Raw genomic sequence first — 23589 nt, 5'->3', positions numbered from 1 at the left:
TTTCTGCATAAAATCGATTATCAGAGTTAATGTAAGGGATGTTTTTAGTGAATAACCACATTCCTTAAGGTTAAATCCATGGCGTTATCAGTTAAGTCCAGGGGATGTCCCCTGCTTGCTGGGAAGCAGCTGCTCATATATTCTTGAGGTGTGATTGAAAGCATTAAATGACTCCTGAACATGGTCATTGGGATGTACTCGCTATGTTCCAGCAACGTACTATAAACTATAACGTCACCACGACGAATATACAGGAATCACATTCTATTAATGAATGTTCTGTGATGCAGAGAGCAGGTGAGGAAGGGGGGGGGGGGGCGGTGTGTGTGTGTGTGTGTGTGTGTGTGTGTGTGTGTGAGTGAGTGAGTGATTAAATGACATCTGAAAAGAGGAGAAAAGTGAAAGTAAATAAAAGGAAAGCCCTTTTCGTGGGTTTAAACCCAGCCTGCTTCCGGTCTCCTCATGTGGACGTGTAGGGATCTTTAACCATCTTTTACCAGCCATTAGCTATGTTTATAAGCCATTATATGTGTTTTACCGGCCGTTGAAGCGTCTATTAGCTTTTATCGGAAACGTGTCTGATAGGCTGTTGCGCGGCGTCGAGGGAGCCAATAAACATATTTATATTTATAATAAACAATAAATGTATTTTCTGAAAGAGTCATGTTTCTTTGTTGTGCTCTAATATAGTAATTGTCTGTAATTAAAAAAGAAAATAATTAAGAATTCTTATCATTTCACTTCCAATTAGATATTGTTTTTAATAACTCACATTTAGTCTGTGTTTCAAGATTATAAACATTAATAATTTAAATAAATAATGATTTACTTTCATTAAAAACATTTATATTTTCCCTCCACAAGATGGCAGTAAAGCACTTCCACACTCAGATTTCTGTTTAGTGAAATGTGTTTTTCTCTTAACTGACCTGTTGATGGCGCTGTGAGGATTATCATTATTATTATTATTATTATTATTATTATTATTATGTAAAACTGCTAACATTACAGTGGCACAAGTAGGAGTAATTATAGAATGGATAAAAGTTTTTTTTTTGAAACATTATATATATACACACACACTCTTGATATATAAAGCCACAAATAATAATAAACACAGTGTTAATAGTGATAGTAGTGTTTAGCTGAGTGTGTATAAGTCATTTGTAAGTGGATTTGGATAAAAGCATCTGCTAAATAAATAAATGTAAATGTAGTTTTTACTGCCTGAGATGTTCTATAAGGACATTGACCACAGATTCATCACTACAAGAGCCACTCACTCAACTCAAACACAGATCACCACATTATACTAAAAATAATCAAAGCACTTTTATTTCATTGAATGTATAAAAATAGATGATTGTTACACAATATGAAAAAGAGCAAACAAAACTGTGTATAATGTAAAATATTTACTTCTTCTCATTGTGGAAAGATAAAAAGTCACAGTTGCTTGTATATTGTTTATTAAGATGTAACTGGCCATCATTCATTTAAAAAGTGAGAATATTGAATTAAACCTGAGATTATAAACAAAATCCTGAGAATAAGGAAACAAACCTGAGAATTTAACATCAAAATATATATTTATGATACTTACATATACTATATCTGGCTTTCAACACAGCCAGCTACCTAATAAACATCACAACAAAAAATGCAGTATAGCAAGCTATCTAATTATCATGTCATAGTATGACTATTTCATAAAGGAATTCTCTAATCCATTTCAATTATATGTTTTATAGTTAAAAGCACAGCATTGAACATAAAGATAAATGAGTTTTAAAATGAATAAACAAGTATTGATTTAAGGAATAAAAATCTTTTTGTTCTTTTGGCAAGTGGCTTATAGTTACTAACACATTTCTAAAAACACTGAATAACAGGTTGATAAATGTAAAACATTAAGATGAATATTATAGCAGTTTAGAGGAAAGAATAGGTGAGATAAATGAGGTGTGGTGTGTCAGTGATATTTAAGCTGACTTATAGCATTAAAAGTGTTGTAAAAGAAAAGCTGGAGACACTGCATTATGCAGTATGAACTGTTGTTTATTTTAAAGAGAGACAGGCAGACAAATCCAAAACGTGATCCAAAACGTAATCCACAAACATGCAAGAGGTCAGGCGATTGGCAAACAGGCATACACGGGGCAAGGCTGGAATCTAGGTCGTGGTCACGGAAAACAGGGTCGATAAACAAAACGAGAAACGAACTATGACGAGGAACTGGGAGCGGATAATCCAGCGTGAACTAACTCTAAACATGGACCGTGACTATGACTACGATACGAACTAATCTAACTCTATGACAATCTTCCGCGTTGTGTGCTGGGAGGCGCGCGGTATATATGCGGACATGATCAGCGTCTAAACTGCTAGCAGCTGAGAGCAATACAGACACATGTGAAATCCCAGCCAATGACAGAACAGGGAGGAGACATGACAGAAACATAAACAAAACACACGTGTCCAGATGTCACTACTGTCAACAATGGAAAAGCAGGTGCTCGCGCGTTCGCGTTTAGAGCACGCTGCTTCAAGGGGGAATCATGACACATAGCAGCTATAAACAGTGGTTCCTCACCAGCTTTTCTTTTTTTGTCTATTTCCAGAAAGAAACTGACCTGTGATGATGTTTGTGTTCGTTTCTGTGGGAACTGCATCATCGTAGTTCTCGGACACGTCCTCTGTCAGAATGTAGAGATAAAAGCTATTAGATCCACATGAATGCCATTAATGATCATTTGGATGCTTGTGGATGCAATACTGTCACATTATTATCATACCTGTCAGTATAACTGACTTCTGATCAGCTGTAACGGCGTCATCATAATTCTCGGCTTCATCCTCTACACCAAAACACAGATATTTAAAGATATTTAAAGTTTACTGAAGAGGCAGTTTGATGTTCAGCGGACATGTTTGGGAGACGTGTTCAGCAGAAATGTTCAGCAGAAATGTTTAGTTCAGCAGAAATGTTCAGCAGAAATGTTCAGTAGAAATGTTCAGCAGAAATGTTCAGCAGAAATGTTCAGCAGAAATGTTTAGTTCAGCAGAAATGTTCAGCAGAAATGTTCAACAGAAATGTTCAGCAGAAATGTTCAGCAGAAATGTTCAGCAGAAATGTACAGCAGAAATTTTCAGCAGAAATGTTCAATAAAAATGAAACTGGAAGCATTGGATAACCTCCTGCTTGTATATGCAATGACCCTCTTCTCATCACCTTGCATTTGGTACAGGATGGCTCCTAAACCATTCTGGCTTGCATCCATTTCTAGGATCAAAGGACAGGTGAAGTCAGCAAAACCTAGTACAGGGGCTGTTGTAAGTTTCTCCTTCAACTGGTTGAATGCACTGTGACATTCAGATGACCTACGGGTAATAAAGTGGTGGTTACCTTTCATACACTTGCCTTCACGCAAGCAAGCATTCACCAGTTCATGCAAGGGTCCAGCTGTCTTCGAGAAGCCCTTGATAAACTTCCTATAGTAGCTACAAAACCCTAAAAACGAACTCAACTCTTTGACAGCTTCAGGAGTCTTCCACTCACTGACTCTGCTGACACCTGATGACCAAGAAATCTTACCACCTCCTGGAGAGAATGACATTTCCCCAGCTTGACCTTTAAACCGGTCTCAGCCAACCGGTTCAGCACCATCTCTAATCTTTCCAAGTGTTCCTCAAATGTCTGTGAAAACACCAGAATATTGTCCAAGTACACTATCAACACTTGAAAGATCAAATCACTTATGATGGCCTGCATGAGCCGCTGAAAAGTCGACGGCATATTACATACACCAAATGGCATCCTCTGATACTCAAATAAACCAAAAGGCAACGGTTGAGAAGAACTTAGCTTCCCTGAGGGCATCAAAACTCTCGTCAATTCTGGGTAAAGGGAATACATCATGCCTCATTTTGGCATTGAGCTTCCTGTAATCCACACATAACCTTAGTGCGCCATCAGATTTGCACACTAGCACCATTGGAGAGGCATAAGCACTGACACTCTCCTGAATAACACCCTTCTTCAACAACCTAGCAATGTGCTCTCAAACCTCCTGATACTGGTTAGGGGGAATTCTCCTGTATGGCTGGTTCACGGGTATGTCATCAGTGCAGTGGTTGGCTCAACAATTATTGTGCTTCCAGGGGAAACAGGTACATTAGCTGGCAATTTGCCCCAAACAAGATACTCACATTTTGGAAGTAGAGTTATTGCCTGACAGAGTTTCACAGTGTCAAGTTTATCAGACTGTTGAGGCCCAGACCATAGGGAGATGCAGCTCAAAAGTTCAAGGAATTGCTCACACTCAGGATTACTGTTATTGCAGGAAACAAGCTCCCAGTACTTGTCATGCGACTTCATCTTCTGCAGAACACATTTGATCAATTGCTTCCAACTATGAACTCATCTCTTTGTACAGGCAACACAAGAGTTGGAACGACACACTTAAATCCACAGACTTCAATCTCCAAGTCGTATGTACACTTTGGCCCAGTAGTAAGGCCACCACAGCCAACAAGAACCACATTACTAGGAATCGCTTGAGGGTATGGAAGGAGATCATCAGCTTGCAACTTGGACTCACCCGCCTCACTGAGCGTGCAGGACATACTACCAGAATCCAGTAACCCCTTTAATGTGTAACAGTCGCAAACTGTCACAGGAGCATAAAACAACTCACTCGCACCATCAACTCTCTGAGACCCCACATATAACACAGTTTTGTCTTCTGGCAATTGCTTGCAGCTGCTCACAAAAATATTTTGCACATCTGTCTCTTCTGCGAGGGTTTTAGTAAAATTGCCCATGCTTTCCCTCCCATCACATGAGCTCTTCAGTTTAACTGAGCAGAATCTGAGAGAGTCACAGGGCATGCTAATTTAGGACAGTCACTCCTAAAGTGGCCAGGACTGAGACAGTGACGACATAGCCTCTGACGTCTACAATGTGAGTACGTAGTGTGTTCCTTGGATCTACAGACCCTACATGCATAGCCTAAGTTGGTTTTGAAGTCTGAAATTTTGCCTGCATGAACCGGACTTGATGAAGTTAAAGAGGCAGTGCACAATGACAGGACTCCATCATGCCAACTATGTGCTGAAGGATTGTGTCTGGAGAGAATGGAACAGCATTAGGATTAAGCTGATTTACAGGAGGCAGCGACTGGGCCGGCATGGGAACAGGCTGCTGAGGAGAACTGGACACAGAACTGGGACATACCCTAACAGCACACTGGCTGCAAGTGCTGTGTTCTCAGAGAGACTCTCTTTAGATCCCTCTGATGACTATCCAACCGCTCCTGGACCTCAGCAGCGCTCCACTGCTCAGCTGGCTTAAACTGAAAAGACATAGCGAGACTTGGATCTGGGCAATGTGAAATAAACATCATGACAGCTTCAGCAGCGGGATCCTCAACACTTTTATTATGTCTGCACAAGCGCTCCTCAGCAACATCTATGGCTTTGTTAAGCCGTATCCAGTAATCCATGGGACTTTCATTTGCTCTTGGGACAGTATTATAGAAGTCAGCCATAGGCATATTTGACTAAGCTAACTCACTGAAGTTGCGTTTCAGTATGTCAAACACTGCACTTGGAAGCTCACTGGCACTCGGTTCAGGGCGGTTCACAGAGACGCCTTAACCACATCCCTCGCTTTGCCAGCCAATCTGCTCATGACGAGATCAGAGACATCAGTTCGCGTTCTGCGTTTCATTCTGTTTAAATAACTGCACATCATATCTTCCCACTCATGCACAGTAAATGAATCACTCTTATCGCCCCTGAAGAATGGTGGAGGTGCCGGATCTTGCTGTACTATCACCTTCAGGCCTGATACATCAATGCACTCACTGGAGTGCTGAGACTGGGCTGGTGCGCAAGGTTAAGGCTGGCTGAAATACTCTCCCCTATTTTCTGAGCCAGATCTGAAATGATGCCCCCTAATGACTCAGGAGTAACGACATGTTCAGTATCTGGGCGCGTGATTGGGGTAGAGCTAGCTGCTGGACCTACCGAAGCACCGATCACTGAATCAACTGCGTGCACATGGTCAAGTCCCACATTAGCTTTGGCTCTCCCTCTGCCATAACAACGAGTAGTAATTTCAGACAGTCCCTCATTGCGATATATTTCGGGTCCACCACCCCTGCCCAATGGGAAAGTGACATTAGATTGTTTCACAGGGCTGAAATTGTCTTGGCCAATATCCTCAAACATGTTTCAAATGCAAAGGGAAAACACAAAATGTAAAAACGACTGCGAATGAATATGCCCCTAACAGCAAAACCTTAACCAACTGGCAAGTGTTCAAGTATACGTCATACACGCAGGGAAATATATGAAATAAAGTCTCTCTTTCTCTCTCTCTCTCTCTCCCATTCAACCATAACACGAAAGGGGGGAGCACATGTTGAAACAAAATACAAAAAAAAAATCACTCAAAAAGAAGGGTGAAACAACAAAAATAATCACAGATAAATAAAATAAAATTATACACACAAATTAAAATGAGTACATAAGTATATAAATGATGATTTAAATAAATATGAAACAAGATTACTGAAAACTCAAAAATGAATCCCACCTCTCCCACTCAGCCATAACACAAAAGGGAAGAGGAAGAGCTAAAACAGGAAATTACACAACCCACATGACATCACAACAACCAAAAAGGAAAGCACTCACACAAACAGACAGTCACCAGGTACACATCTCCTTTTGTGTAATTCTACACGTTAAATTTATGGAATGTTTTCCATACCCGTTACACAGGCAGTTATTGCAGCTGTGTAGGCTAAAAAAGACATTCGGTACAAGAACCAGAAAATAAGGTTTTATGCTGACTTGGCCACGAGAGTACACCAACTGAGGAAACAATCCGATCCAATCCGCCAGGAACTGCGCACTTTGGAGGTCCGACATGGAGTGAGTCACCCTGCCAGACTGCTGGTAACACATAAAGAACAAACCTAAACTTTTTAAACACCAACCGAAGCGTGAGAGTTTGTCAAGAAAATCCAGGAGGACACTGGCGGGAGTTAAAAATAAACGGTAGAACATTTACATACAGCAACATGGCACTAAATCACTGTCACATCGCCTGTTTGGTTTAAGCAGCATTCTGAAAGTGTACTAGCCATTACTGAAGCCATTTTCAGGTACTTTATGTGGGATAGATTTAAAGCAAACATATTACACATGAGTGTTAACTGTTGTCATAAGATAGTGGCAGCGAGTGTTCCGTTAGAGGGCGATAAAGAGTGGTCTGACTGATCCTCACTAAGTGTGGAACGGGCGTTAGTGATATCGGGAGTCAGGATGATTCTTGGGGGTTCTCACGGAAGTGGGAAAAGGGAAGTAGTTCATGTTCAGTGTGTTGGATGCGGGTTCGAGCATCCGAGTTTACCAAGCTCCCCTGTAAGCTTATTTTCATATTGCAAGGTGATATATTTTCATCATTTATTGGAGATGTCTCATGGAGTGACTCTTAATTTTGTTTCTTGGAACTGCAGAGGTCTACAAACACTTAGAAAACTTAAACAAGTCCTGAATAAATGAAAGGAAATGGACTACAAAATTGGACTCCAAAATCCTGACTCCTTTTAGAACAGGACATTACAAAGATAAGGAGGAGATGGCAGGGTAGTGTATACACAACATCATTCTCATCCCAGGACAGAGGAGTTAGGACCCTCTTTCATAAAACAGTCCCACTTCAAGTGAAACAAGTACTTAAAGATAAGTCTGGAAGATATTTAATAGTCCAAGGTTCTCTAGTATCAGAAAACTTAAACTTGGTAAATTTGCATGGCCCCAATATAGACAATCCTAATTTTTTTGTAGATCTGTTCCTTACTCTCTCGACATTAGCAGGACTATACGTGATAGCAGGGGATTTTAATTGTACATTGAATCCCAGTATGAATAGATCCACAGGAGTGGATCAATCACATAATAGGTGTAGAGCAGCTATTCTTCGTTATATCAATGAATTGAATTTGTTAGATATTTGGAGAGAATTGGAACCGCATACCAAAAATCCTACTCTTGTTACTCAAGCATATTCAAGACATATTCTCGAACTGATTATTTTTTCATTACTTCAGAATTACGGCCCAAAATTCATAACAGCTTCTATGATATTATCGCGATTTAGGATCACGCCCCATGCTGTATAGAATATGTGGATAAAAAAATGACAAAAGACCCAGCTAGAGGGCATTTTCAGCATAAATGGTAACAAGATTTGAAATATATAGATACACAGATAGAAGAGTTCTTTGAAATTAATACTACACAAACTTCTGCATGTACAAAGTGGGAAGCATTTAAAGCTTTCCTCAGAGGACATATGATTAGATACACAAGCTCAAAGTCTTATGTGACTAAAGCAATCATTCTTTGAACAAGGAGATAAATCAGGTAAACTATTAGCATGGCAGATTAAACAATTGGACATCAAAACATCAATTACAACCGTTTTAACCAATGGGAAGGTTGTAGTGGATCCTATAGAAATTAATGATGCCTTTAGAGGTTACTATGAAGAATTATATAAAATAGGTTTTTAGATGAACTACCTATACCTCATTTCCCAGATGAACATAAAGAAGACCTGGGGATGGAAATTAATGGGGAAGAGATAGGGCAAGCCATTGTTGACTTGAAGTAAGGAAAAAGGGCAGGACCAGACGGTCTTCAGTTGATATGTATAAAAAATGTAAAAACAAATTGTTAACTCCACTATTGGAAATGTTTCTGGAGGCATTTCAGAAAGAAAGTTTTCCACCCTCTATGAACACTGCTCTGATTACATTACTGCCAAAACCAGGTAAACCCTCTGACAAATGTGAAAACATGAGTCTGTTAAATTCTGACCTTAAGATAATATGTAAACTTTCAGCAAAACGGTTACAAAAGTATTACCACATACCATTGATAAAGATCAAAATGGATTCAAAATGGGAAGGCAAGGTTTCCATAATGTGAGAAGGGTACTGAACGTTATTCATACTAACAAAGAAATGTCCGATACAGCTCTGCTATCATTAGATGCCGAAAAGTCCTTTGATAGGGTTGAATGGCCCTATCTTTTCAATGTTTTAGAAAGATTTGGAAGTGGAAATAATTTCATAAAATGCATTAAGGTAATATATAAAAATTCAACTGCAGAAATCTTGACAAATAGAAATATGTCAAAACCAATAAAAATCAGTAAAGGATGCCGACAGGGTTGCCCGCTCTCTCCTTTGTTGTTCACATTAGCATTTGAAACTCTTGGATTCATATCAGCGATTTTGTGGAATAGCGGTAGGGCTGAGAGAACACAGGATATCTTTGTATGCTGACGATGTCATTCTATTTATGTCGGATATAAGTAAATCAATTCCAGCTGTGTTGGAGATAATTAAGACATTTGGTGCTATCTCGGGACATAAGGTAAATAACACAAAATCTTCTATATTACTGCTCTGTTCAAATGAGAGAGGGAATCCGATTTCAGAGGTAATTCAATTTAATGTTGTAGAACAGTTTAAATATTTGGGAGTACAGATTTTGCCAAGACTGGAAAAGGTTGTTGAAGCTAACTATGAACCTTTTAATGCTGGAAATGAATGAGTCAATTGATAGATGGATGTCACTACCAGTATCTATAATTGGGAGAATTAATATATACAAAATGAATATACTACCCAAACTACTTTACTTATTTCAAAATATTCCACTACCACCACCTTCAGATCTGTTTTCAAGAATTAAAACCATGTTTGACAGATTTATTTGGAACAACAGGAGAGCAAGGCTTCGTTTGTCTTTGTTGTATTTACCATTTGACAGACGGGTAAAATGTCCAAACTTATTGTGGTATTACTGGGCTGCACCGCTGAGGTCTGTAATGTTCTACTTCTCAACATGTGAGTCTCCACATTGGACAGAAATGGAATCTCATAATCTAACCCTACCTCTTCCCTCATACATATACTCAGACACAGCAAAAAGACTACAGAAACAAACTACAAACCAAATTGGTTTGGAAAGTAGCTTGTACTAAGGCTCATACTATGTCTATAAATATACGCCTTAAACTCATACAGTATAAATGGTTAATGAGGATATATGTAGCACCGGTGGAATTAAATAGATATAATAAAAACGTACCAGACATATGTACAAAATGTATGGACGCTGGAGGAACTTTGCTTCATTGTATTTGGCAATGCAGAAGGACTAAATTATTCTGGGAAGAGGTAAGAGTCATAATGGAGAAGATCATTTCAAAACCAATTTTACTGGACTCTAAGCTTTTTCTGTCGGGCTTTTACCCAGAGAAACATAATTATAGTAGAAATGAGCGAGCGTTTATAGACCTCGGCTCGCTCCATGCCAAAAAAATGTGTCACATTGTTGTGGACAAAGACTCACAGACCGAGTACTACTCAACGGATAAGACAAATGTTGTCGAGTGTTCCGTTAGAAAGGATAACTTACATATTAAAAGCTAAACAGCAAATATTTGAAAAATATATGGAGCCCTTTCATTGATTGTATTAAGGATTTGGATTTAACAGATGAGGGAGTGGAGGATTAATATTTGTAGACAGTGCGGGTTCCGACTTTGTAAACTTGATATCCTTCAACATATTTTTGTTTCATTTTGTATTAATTATGATTATAGAAGTCAATTGTGAATAGATTATCATTTGCTAAAACAGGAGGAGCATTCTTGTTCTGAGTGTTTTGTTTTTTTCTTTCTTTTTTGTTGGTTTATTTGTTTGTGTGAGATATATATTAGTATTATCCAGAGTAACTGCAGAGTGTTTGTGGATGTATAGAACTTGAATGAATGTAAAAGGCTGTATTTCAAAGTGTTACGAAGTAAAAAATAAAAATATTGTGGAGAAAAAAATGAATAAATAAATAAATAAATAATGATAATAATGATAATAATAATAATAATCCCCACAGCGCCCTCAGCAGGTCAGTTAAGAGAAAAACACATTTCACTAAACAGAAATCTCAGTGTGGAAGTGCTCTACTGCCATCTTGTGGATGCTAAATTTTAATGTTAGTAATAAAAATACGAAATAATATATATTTTTAAATAATTAATGTTTATAATCCTGAAACCCAGACTAAATGTGTGTGTAATTCAAAAATAGTAACTAATTCGAAGTGAAACAGTACATTTTTCCGATATTTCTTAAAATTATTAGCAAATACATTTCTAATTTCAGTAAAATAATTAATGCTGTAAGACAGCCGAGTGCTTCCTCTCTCTGAAATCAGTGTGTGATGTGGTTGACTCTCATCAGTCACACACCTCAGAGACGGGAGGCGGAGCTCTGTTCCTCAGTCACACACCTCAGAGGCGGGAGGCGGAGCTCTGTTCATCAGCGCTGACGTTATTTTGATATATATGGAGAAAGTGAGAGATGCCTCGTCTGATTTGTTATTGAGGCTGTGTGATGATTTCCTCTCGTCTTTCTAATAAGGTAACAGTGTGTGTGATTGGTGGCTGTCTCTCTCTCTCTGTCTGTCTCTCTGTCTCTCTCTCTGTAAGGGGCAGAGTGAGGGGACACACTCCTCTCAGTCTCTCTGGGCGAGTGGAGGTGAACACATCGTGTACAGCGAGGAGGGAGATGGAAATCTGTCTGACTTTTATTCTTCTCTCATCCACACTCACACTCACAGCAGCTGGTAAGTACACACTGATTATTCACACTAAAACATCACACACTTCTCACTTTAACAGTAGCCACCATTTTTAATCCTGAAATGGGAGAAATTTTCCTGGACTGATCGTAACTTTATAAACAGTGAAAGTCTTTCATTTTTATAGAATTTAAAAAGCTGTACATGAGCGTACACACATCATCCTCAGGGGTTTTTCTGAGGCCTCAGTTATAAAATCAGGTCCCGATTAATGTTTACAGTTTACACAGGATTTATTGTGTGTGTGTGATAGAGAGAGAAATTGTGTGTGTGTGTGTATGGTGATAGAGAGAGAAAATGTGTGTGTGTGTGTGTGTGTGTATGGTGATAGAGAGAGAGAGAATGTGTGTGTGTGTTTGGTGATAGAGAGAGAAACTGTGTGTGTGGTGATGGAGAGAGAAATTGTGTGTGTTTGTGTCTGTATGTGTGGTGATGGAGAGAGAATGTGTGTGTGTGTGTGTGTGTGTGTGTGGTGATAGAGAGAGAGAATGTGTGTGTGTGGGGAGAGAGAGAGAGAGAGAGAGAAATTGTGTGTGTGTGTGTGTGTGTGGTGATAGAGAGAGAAATTGTGTGTAAACAAAGAAAAGAAAATATAACCTCTCTCTCTCTCTCTCTCTCTCTCTCTCTCTCTCTCTCAGACAGTGTGAGGTTGGTGAATGGTGGAAGTCGCTGTGCTGGGAGAGTGGAGGTTCTTCAGGAAGGACGGTGGGGAACAGTGTGTGGTCATTCGTGGGATATGGACGATGCTGCAGTGGTGTGTAGAGAGCTGCGCTGTGGGGAGGCTGTAAATGCACCACAATACGCTCACTTTGGACCAGGATCAGGACCAATCTGGATGGATAATGTACGCTGTAGAGGATCAGAGTCGAAACTGAAGAACTGTGAATCACGTGGGAGGGGGGAACAGTACTGTGGTCATGGTCGTGATGCTGGAGTCACCTGCTCAGGTAAACTGCTGTATTTAGAAAATATATTACAATGAATTAAATAATTATTATGATTGAATTGACTGAATTTGAATTATACCAGTAAATTATCTTTAATAAAATTCAGATTTTATTTAAATTTGAATCATTTTGGAATGACATTGGAATGATTTCTTGAGACCCTTACACAAACCCCTAGAAGAATCCTGCAGGAATATTCTGCAGATATCCCACATTTTCAGCTCATTTTCCTGTAGAAATACCTGCAGGAATTCTATGAAGGAAAATATGCAGGAATATGCATCTAATATTCTATCCTTCAGGAATGATGTCCTGCAGGTCTGTTTAAAACACCGTGTGAGTTAATGAGGCTCTTAATTCCTGTGAAGCAAGCGGGCACCGCAGGTATGCAATGAAGAGGACCGTTATAACTGGACAAAATATGTAGCGATTGGTGACGCTACATCGCTACTGGTTTGAAAAAGTAACTCGTCACAGGAAAAGAGAAACTATTTATAAAGTAGCAGAGCCACTGTCACACTACTGAAAAATGTAGTTAGGTTAGTAGCATCAGTACTTTTAGTTAGCTTCTCCCCAACACGGCCTAAAATGAGCATGCCTACATATCTACTAAAAGACTTCAGAAAGAGGGTTTAAGCAGCGTGTTTTTCCCACTCAAAGCAGATCTACCATTTTTAATTCATTTTATCCACTACGTAACCTGCAGATTTTTGTTTCATTTACAGGAAATAAGAAGTTGTCCTGCAGGAGAGATGAAGTACTTGGGAACTTTATTTTATTTCTGTAGGAGGTGTGCAGTAGTCCTGCAGGATTTTTCCCTTGTGCAGCAAGTGTGTTGGACATTCCTGCATGTTTCTGTTGTACTGAAGGCTCCATTCTATAACCTAGAGAAATTTCCTGCACAGTTTGTCAGTGTCCTGCAGGATTTCATCTTTCCTGCAGGAGAGCAGCAAACATCATGCAGAGAAATGAAAATCCTGCAGGATTCTTGTAGGGTTTTGTTTGTAAGGGTACTCTGTCTTATTGAAAATCTGCACAATATTTACACAATTATATTAAACACAGGTCAGAATTCGAGACTCACTGCTGGTCCTCACCGGTGCTCTGGGAGAGTGGAGGTGCTTCTTGGAGGTTCCTGGTCCACAGTGTGTGATGCTGACTTTGACCAGCAGGATGCAGAGGTTGTGTGTCGAGAGCTGGGCTGTGGGATTCCTGTGGAGGTGCTGGGATCATCTGCTTTTGGCCGAGGGGAGGGTCAGGTGTGGACAGAGGAGCTTCAGTGTAGAGGAAATGAATCTGAGATTTACTTCTGTCCAACATCATCTTCACTCAAACACTCAACCTGCTCCCATTACAACGATGTGGGATTAATATGTTCTGGTGAAGTATCATGATTTAACTTCTGTTTAAATAGAGAACACATACCTGTCAATCAAACTTTAAGGTGTCTTTGTTAATTTTCCTCTTTCACTGAGCTCTCGGCTGTTTGTTCAGGTCACACAGGGGCGCGGCTGGTGAACGGACCGGACTCCTGTTCTGGTCGAGTGGAGCTCCAGTACCTCAGTGACTGGGGCACAGTTTGTGCTGTAGGCTGGGATATGAGAGTTGCAGATGTTCTCTGTGCACAGCTGGATTGTGGGAGTGCTGTGGCTGTGCTGGAGGTGGACTGGTTTGGGGAGGGGAGTGGCCACATCTGGGCTGATGTGTTTGATTGTCAGGGGAAGGAGACACACCTATCACAATGTGGCATCTCATCATGGAGTCGAGCTGCATGCTCTCATAAACACGATGCTGGAGTCGTCTGTAATGGTGAGATATTAACGTCACCTACACCACGTTAGTGAATAAAGTCAGTGTTCATTAGAATATTTAAATGATGTTCTTCTGCTTCAGGATCATCCGTGGCGTTTCATGAGGGGCGAGTGCGGTTGTCTGGAGGGAGCGAGTGTCAGGGGGAGGTGGAGATTTATTTCAGGCAGGACTGGAGGAGAGTTCTCCTGGACTCGTGGAGTCTGTCTGAGGCGTCTGTGCTCTGCAGACAGCTGGGCTGTGGCTCCGTGCTGAACTACCGCTCCTCTCCATCCACCACTGAACACAAACACATGTGTGTAACGGGTTTCAGCTGCTCTGGGAGTGAAGCTCATCTGGGGAACTGCAGCAGTGCACAATCTGTCAACTGCAGCTCCGGGGAACAGCTGTACATCACCTGCTCAGGTAAGCAGCACAACACCTACCAATGAGCAGCTATTAACAACAGTAATAAATGTTTTATAATTCTAAAATATCCTACTAAATATACAGAGTAATTAAACATGTTATAAGATTTTATTAGTTTTATATATCTTATTATGTTTAAAAAAAATATCTTTAATCCAGGCCCCAGCTCCATCAGACTGGTCGGTTCTGGGGGAGACTGTGCAGGAAGGCTGGAGGTTTTCCACAGCGGCTCGTGGGGGACAGTGTGTGATGACTCGTGGGATATTGAGGATGCGCAGGTGGTGTGCAGACAGCTGCAGTGTGGAGTGGCCCTCAGTACACACATACCAGCCTGGTTTGGTCCTGGAACTGGGTCCATATGGCTGAATGAGGTGGAGTGTGAGGGGAACGAGACGTCCCTGTGGAACTGCAGATTTCAGCTGTGTGAAGAGGGTGAATGTGGACACCAGGAGGACGTAGGAGTCGTGTGCTCAGGTACAGTGTAAATTATCTACAATAATGTTTATGAAGTTATTGTTCATAAAAGCAGCAGATGTCCATTAACTTTGAGTGAGAAATATTTATCCATATTTTAAATAATAACGGCCAGAACAGAAGTAATGATTACAAATTTATACTCGGTATGAGTCGTTGTTCTTCCACCAGAGTTTAAAGAGATACGACTCACGGAGGGCTGTGAGGGGAATCTGGAAGTGTTCTACAATGGAACCTGGGGTAATGTGTGTCACAATCAGATGGATGAGGAGACAGTAAACATGGTGTGTCGAGAGCTGAACTGTGGAAGACGTGGCAGTGTGTCAAACACTGAAGCACGAGTAAAATCTGCTCCTAACTGGCTGGATTATCTGAAGTGTAGGAAACACGACTCTAATCTGTGGCAGTGTCCATCTTCACCCTGGGGACAGAACAGATGTGATAATGGTGATGAGGTGGCTCGTATTACCTGCACAGGTGGGAGGAGTCAGACTTTTCTGGTTCTGTACATTGCCATAAACTGCAGTGTTTGATTGTGAATAGTGTATAACTAATGTTGCTGAAATATAAAGTGTATTTGGCAAAAATTGATGTTAGAAGTCTGAGAAAAGTCTGCTCTGAGAGATAAAGCTGCATGTGAGACTTTTCATTAATGCATGTATTTTATTACTGCAGATGATGGAAAGTCTCTACGTACACAAGAAAAGTGCTCTTCATTTCCCTCTCAGAAACACTGCTCAAGTAAGGATATATAAGGAAAAGCTGTTAGTACTGTTCTTCATTTGCATTTGTTAGTGACAGAAGATATTTCCTCATCTGTTTATAAAACCATTTTCTGAGGACTTTAATGTATTTCCTCATATAACCATCCTGAGGACATCAATCTTCCTCACATTTCATGAAACTTAAACCAGCAGAGATAAAATCAGTAAACAGAACCCAAAGCTGATCTTACTGCTTCAAATTATTTTATTCTGCAGAAAATTTATTTATTTATAACATTTAATAAGCAGCTGAATTTCAGGATGTTTGTAATTAGTTTAAGATTCTTTTTCAGAACAAAACAAAATAATTTTGGGTAAACTAGAGCATGTTGAGTATAATATAAGGTTATATTATCATTGTGTTGTAGTGAGCTGTGTGACTGGAGCTGTTATTCAGCGTTGGTGTGTTTCCTCATGTGTGATGTGTGTGATGTAGAGCACTGGTCTCTCAGGCTGAGTGGAGGAGAGGGAAGCTGCTCTGGGAGGTTGGAGGTGTATCATAACGCTACGTGGGGCTCCGTTTGTGATGATCAGTGGAACATCAGGAACGCTCAGGTGGTGTGCAGACAGCTGGGCTGTGGGTCGGCGCTGAGTGCTGATAGGAATGTTAGTTCTGGTCCTGGTGAAGGGACTATCTGGCTGAACAGAGTGAAGTGTCGAGGGGATGAGATTCACCTGTGGGACTGTCATCATTCCCTGAAGAAACACACTGACTGCTCTCATGCTGGAGTCACCTGTGCAGGTCAGAGGGGTGTGCTAACTTTTCAGCTTCCTGTCTCCACTCATTACACTTTTCTCCCAGTGTTAAGACCTGATAACTTTTATTTATAATCTTAGATATTAGTTTGAAAGCTCAGACCCTAAACTGTAATACACTGATCAGCAGGTCATAACCCTTATTTAGTGAGAGTATATTTTATTATATGATAGAAAGTGTTTTTTTATTTAATATTCTGTAATTACAGATGTGTCCACTACTACACCCACCACCACCACCACCACCACATCAGGTATTTGCGAAATACAATATTTTTTAGTGACTGCAACGTTCTGTCTCCACTTCATTACATTTTTCTCCCAGTGTTAAAACCTTATTTTAAGAGAATATTATTTGCTTTTATTCCTATCTCATTGAATGTTTTGTTCTGTATGTACAGATATACCTGTGTCCACCAGCACCAAAATACAAAAATGTCCTCCTCCTTTCCAAAGACATGTGTTGTAGGCTGATTGGCATCTCTAAATTGTCCTTAATGTGTGAATAGTGTGTTGCATTGGCTCCCAGTAAAATTTCACATTGATTATAAAATACTACTATTCACATATAAAGCACTAAACAGTCTCGCGCCACAGTACCTGAGTGAAGCCCCACAGTTATGGAACAACCTTCCAGGTAGTGTTCGGGACTCAGACACAGTCTCAGTGTTTAAGTCCAGGCTGAAAACATAAAAATGTTTGTGATTGTTTTTCACTTAATTTTTATACGTTGTAATTTCTCATTGAGGTGGAAAAAGTTCTGACACGGTTTATCTTAGTTTCATTTTTTACATCACAAAAACCTGCCATTTTAACAGGGGTGTGTAGACTTTTTATATCCACTGTATTTTAGGTTGTTACAACACAATTACTATTAAAACAATATTCAGCATATACTAACTTGGTAAATGTATTGATTTTATAGAATACGATGACGTGGACGAGAAACTTTAGGAAGACAGGGACCATGTGACTGAGACACACCACCAAAGGCCTTTTCTCAGGAAATTACATTTCAACTTCTATGGACTCAACAAATGATGTCATTATACTTACAAAAAAATTCATGCATTCTGAACCAGGTTATCTTTTTCTTCTTCTTGCTTATCTTATTATTAACAAATGGATATGAGAGAGGTAAATCACTTCCATTATTACTTAACCAAATGTGCTCTCCTTTCACAACACTTTTAGTGCTATAAATTATAGTGAGCTTAAATATCACTCACACAGCTCACCTGAAATTATCTCATCAATTATTCTATATAATCAAACACCAAAATGTCTATAATCTTACATTTAATCTTTGGAAACAGTTGATATTATCATTCTTGCTTAACCGGAACTTATTCATTGTAATTTTTTTGCACGTGTGTCCTGCTATCACATTTAGCTAATATGTACATTTACCTAAACTGTAATATGTTGCACAGTTAAGTTCACTTTGAGGAGACTGTACTCAGTATCATTTTGTACGTGACAAATAAAGCTTGAATCTTGAATCTATTATTCAGTGTTTTCAGAAATGTGTTAATGTAATTATACTAACACATTTTTCTCTTTATTTTTTTAATTTAAAAAATTGCCTTTATATTCATTGCTGTGCTTTTAACTATAAAGTGTACTATTTCAATATATTAACGGAATCCTCTATGAAATGTTCATATATTGACATGCTAATTAGATAGCTTACTGCAGCTAGCTATGTTGCAAGCCAGTTCAGTATTTGTTCATTTATTTATGAATATTTTTATTTTCTGAATGGCTCCTCATAATATCTAAAACGATCGATGAACAACCTAATGTTAATATCACATCTTAATAAACAATATGAAAACAAACACGACCTTTTACATTTCCACAGTGAGAACATTTTATTGCTTTAATACAAACTGCCTTAATCCCCCACTCCACATACCACATGATCTGCCTGTACACAATCTGTTCAAAAGAAACGATGACAAAAGATCCACACAGTGCTGCTTTAATAGTTTAGTATTTAAAAAATAATCTAACATAGTTTTTGATCATATAAAATGTTTTGATTACAGTCACTCACACCTCCAGGGTTGGGGGTTCGGTTCCCGTCTCCGCCCTGAGTGCATGTTCTCCCCGAGCATCGAGGGTTTCCTCCAGGTACTCCGGTCTCCTCCCCCAGTCCATAGACATGCGTTGTAGGCTAATTGGCATTTCTAAATTGTCCATAGTGTGTGAGAGTGTGTGATTGTGCCCTGAGATGGGTTGGCACCCCCTCCAGGGTGTCCCCCGCCTTGTGCCCTGAGTCTCCTGGGATAGGCTCCAGGCTCCCTGTGACCCTGTGAAGGATAAACGGTACAGAAAATGGCTGGATGAATGGATGACTAGAGTCATTTTATAAAAGTTTGTTCATAATAAAACTCCACAAGGTGGCAGCAAAGTACTTCTAAATTCACTTATCTGAAGCGGCTTCGATCACTTCACTGACCTGCTGAGGTGTAGAGGTGTAGAGCGTCAGGATTCCAATCAGGAGTGCCAATCTCAAATGCTTTCAGATTTTTTATAACAATAAAATTATGATTACAAAATGTTTCATAATAATGTCATTAAAATAAAACGATTTCAGCAACAAGCAATAAATCAACTAGAATCTGACTCATGCATAGATCTACTTCAAAGAGTCTACTCCAGGTTTCCTGATATTTCTTTCTTTTTGTTTGATTTAATTTGCTTTGTATTTTGGCTCAAGTTATCTGAAATATATATTTATTGTCAGGAGCTGAGGGAACTGGGGGATCAGTATAGCAAGACATTTTCATGGCTGCCTCATCGAACCCATCGAACTGAACACTAGAATTTGGACACCTACCAAAGCTCAGAGTTAGGACATAAAAGAGTCAAGTCCCCTTTATTTCATCAGCACACTTAAAGACAAGTGTTGGGCAGAGTGCTGAACAATAAAATCCAGCAATTCCAAAAATGAAATAAATTAATGCTTTAATAAAACAATAACAATTAGGGACTAAACAATCGATACAAGGGACTTTAAAAGACTCAAAAGCCTGGGGGAATAAAAAGTGTTTTAAAATGGATTTAGCACATGGCTTTATAAAAAGGGGAGGAGGTGAGCAAATGCAAAAGCTGAAGAAGTCCAGCCTCATTATGATGTCATTCCAGTGTCCAGCGTGAATTTAGTCATTGAGAGATCAAGATATGGTGCTATACCGTGCTGAAAAAACCCCCACTAGAAACACTCATAGAATTTGTAATGGTTTTAATGGTTATAATGGGAATTGCATTGGTTTTAATGGAAGCTATAATAGTCCCTGTGGGTTTCTACTGGTATATTGTTGCCTTCTATTGGTGGCACATTATGCCTAGTGGATACAATTAAGGACCAATAATGGTAATGGTTTTAATAGCTGATGGTTTGTAATGGTATTTGTAGTGGAAACCATTAGAATTTTCTTTTTGTTTTTTTTCAGCAGGGTATACCCATGATCTTCCAATCCAGTGGACATGTTTGTCCTCCACTCAGAAGCGTGTGTACAACAGCTAGTGCACTTTTAAGAGGTGCTGAGCTGACTACCTGCCCAGTGTTATTTATTATAGGAAAAGCTACGGGGTGGATGGCCACAGAACCGCGACCTTCTGACTTTAGAAAGTCACTTCTATTTCCTTATGCTCCAGGCTGCCAGGGCAGTTTCCTGCAGAACTACAAAGCTGATGCTCTCTCTTATATTCATGATCCTGACCTCAAGGAGCCGACCATTATACATTCCGGAGACAACAACGGGAGCAACCTGTGACCCCGGAGCAACTAACAAGCCGCTGAGGGGGTGGAGCTACAGGGGCCATTCATCATAAGCTGCCTACCTCACCTGGACACCCTGGAGTTACATCCACACAACAATCACTGACCATGTCAGTGTCAAGACTCCTCATTAGCTACCAGCCAGGTTTTTCTCACACACCACAAAAACATTAGGAATCTATCAACTGGCAGCTTACTGTATTTAGTTCTCGAAGTTGGGTTCAGGAAGTCCGTGAAACTTCACAAAGGGGTCCATGATTTTTCTAATTTTATTGCAGTAGTTGAAATCACAACCCAGCATTATCAGTTATTATGCCTATAAATAATGTCAACTGGAATTTTATTTTATTTGAGTAAAAATGGGTGTACAATGCAGAAATTATGTTGAAAAGTATCACACATTTAAATAAATACCTTGGGTCTGTAACTGTAAAACGTTTCAGAACCCCTGATTTAGCAGATTCAACTTTTGAATGCAACTTCTATCCATCTGTTTTCTGTAGTGTTTATCCTACGCAGGATGGCGGGGAGCCTGCAGCCTATCCCAGGGGACTCGGGGTACAAGGCAGGAGACACCCTGGACGGGGTGCCAACCCATCACAGGGCACAATCAGACATATACTCACACACTACGGATGATTTTAGAGATGCCGATCAGCCTACAACGCATGTCTTTGGACTCCGAGGAAACCGGAGTACTCGGAGGAAACCCCCGAAGTACGGAGGAAACTCACAGGGCGGAGGCAGGATTCAAACCCCCAACTTATAAAGTCAGAAGCCAGGAGCATTACATTTACAAAAGGATCAGGTTGTGTGACTTCATTTTTTTTTTTTTTTTACTACATATACTAATGTACTACATGTATAGTTGTCTCTAATTTCATTTTTATTTCAGCCACACATATCCATGTGAACAGGCAAAACAGAAAAGACTGAACAAAATGGCTAATTAAAAAAAAGTAAGTAATTAGCATTCGGCGCGATAGTGGCCCCCAGCGGTCGGTGCCGGAAGTGCAGGCGGAGCGAGCGGGAGCGGCAGCAGGGAGAAATAAAACCGCTCCCGGATCCCTGCACACACTCCTTTATCTGCCCAAAAATACTGCGCAGCAGCCTTAATCTGGAGAAATATCTGGAACAATATTTGGAGAAACATCTGGAGAATCATCATCTGGAGAAATCTGGTCCGTCACTCTTTCCATCAGCCGGACTGCAGCTTTCACTCCAACGCGTCTGTGTGTCTCAGGTGAGAGAAAGGCTTCGGCTGTCATCTCTTACAGAAGCGTTTCTGATGCCGGTTCCAGCAAATTCAGGGCAGCAGAATGACACGTTTCACGGCTGCAGGTGGACACCTGTGTGCATTTTAGATCCACAACGGAAGTCAACTGAGCTTTAATTTAAGCCGCGTGCCTGTGTGTGTGTGTGTGTGTGTGTGTGTGTGTGTGTGTGTGTGTGAATTGTTTATGGCTTTCTAGTAACACTCGGAAAGGTGTGATGCTGATGTGATGTGCTTTTAGATGAGTTGCAGATGATCTGTGATCTGATCAATAAATCCAATAACACTAATGACGCGTTACATTTACAATGAAAAGTGCATTAGACTGCAGACCAGCGCGCGCTTCTTTATGGGTGCTGTCCCTTTCCCCCTTTATTATTATTATTATTATTATTATTATTATTATTATTTTTCTGCATATTTGAGGGTTAATGTTGCACAGGTTGAATGATCCGACACCCACAGATGAGATCCTGAGAATGATGTGTGTATTGAATTTAAACCAGAACTGAATGACTGTGTGTCAGAGTGAGAATATTTGCAGTGGGAATGAATGGGACACGCTTCATTGTGTGCATTGTGCTAGATGTAATAATAACGCCCTCATTTTCCCTCCTCTGTCATTGATTTGTTCCCTCGGGCACGAATAAAGGACTTCTTTTGGACAGACATCATCCAGATAATGAGTTTAATCAGGTTCGAGTAAAAACAACAACAACAAAACACTGGAATTCAGATGCTGCAGGTTGATCAGATTCCAATCTACACTCGCCCACTCCATCAGCAGTGCTGAATGAGATTCTGACCCGAGGATTCACTGAATGTTAGACACATTTATTGGGGTTCTCAAGGTTCTCCAATCCCAGCACTGATAAAGAGCACAATAATTCAGCTGCTCCAGGATTTTGCGGTGGAGAAATGAACGCAACATGAAGGAAACTACGCGATATTCGGAGGAGCTTTCAATTTTTCTACATTACTGCAGATTTTCTGCAGATTCGGACCGAGACGTGTCGTGTGACGTCATCACGACGTGCGTTCAGCCAAAGCCCTCTGCGATTCATGTGCGTCGAACATAGAAAGATCTGGCAACCTCGGAGGTGTGAAGTACATGCAGGTGATTTTGAATACTCTGAATGTGGAGCTCAGAAAATCCCAACTCTGAACATCCACATCTGCTTTCATAACCTGCATTTCCTCATGTTCTCATGAGTTTATAGACATCAGATTTACTGTACGTACACATCGGTGATCTTCTGCTCCATCTTAAAGAAGAACGTCCTCCTTAGCAACGTGTTTGGTTCTAATCAAGATGAATGATGTTTGGATGGAGCGAGTAAATGAGACTGTCAGTCTCCGTGGATCTGTGCATGAGGAGGACGTAGAGTTGATGAGATTTCCACATGAACGTGTCACTGATGTGAGCAGATCCTCCCTGCTGGATGGTGAAGTTCTCCTCCTCTCTGTCTGTCTCAGACTCTTTATCTGGTCGACTCCTCTGTTACACTCCGCTCTACAGTTTGGGCTACCTGTTTACTGCCCCAGTTTTCCTCTAAGAACATTCACGTCTAAACTAGAACATCTTGAATCGTATGTTTGTTAAATGCACTGTTGTAGTTACACATTTAGAACCTGCAG

General features: G+C 40.1%; 1 protein-coding gene across 4 annotated transcripts; it reads left to right on the top strand.

Annotated features, from left to right (window-relative positions):
- The first annotated feature begins 6838 nt into the window (after nucleotides 1-6838).
- Nucleotides 6839-18394, top strand: LOC128623292 (scavenger receptor cysteine-rich type 1 protein M130). 4 transcript variants are annotated; one of them, XM_053650256.1, is made up of 12 exons: nucleotides 6839-6942; nucleotides 11579-11715; nucleotides 12369-12677; nucleotides 13743-14057; nucleotides 14172-14486; nucleotides 14571-14891; nucleotides 15054-15368; nucleotides 15540-15845; nucleotides 16044-16109; nucleotides 16569-16874; nucleotides 17098-17142; nucleotides 17814-18394. In XM_053650256.1, exons 1-12 carry the CDS (start codon nucleotides 6938-6940, stop codon nucleotides 17840-17842), a joined length of 2469 nt encoding a protein of 822 aa, XP_053506231.1. In that variant the 5' UTR covers nucleotides 6839-6937; the 3' UTR covers nucleotides 17843-18394. The 4 variants fall into 4 exon arrangements, with proteins under 4 accessions (XP_053506231.1, XP_053506234.1, XP_053506233.1 ...); XM_053650259.1 differs by having other exon boundaries at nucleotides 6877-6966; XM_053650258.1 differs by having other exon boundaries at nucleotides 6907-7068; nucleotides 11585-11715.
- Nucleotides 18395-23589: the final 5195 nt, after the last annotated feature.

Source organism: Ictalurus furcatus, chromosome 19, assembly GCF_023375685.1.
Source record: "Ictalurus furcatus strain D&B chromosome 19, Billie_1.0, whole genome shotgun sequence".
Taxonomy (NCBI): domain Eukaryota; kingdom Metazoa; phylum Chordata; class Actinopteri; order Siluriformes; family Ictaluridae; genus Ictalurus; species Ictalurus furcatus.
The sequence above is the reverse complement of the archived record's forward strand: the minus strand, read 5'-3'. Positions and strand labels throughout refer to the sequence as shown.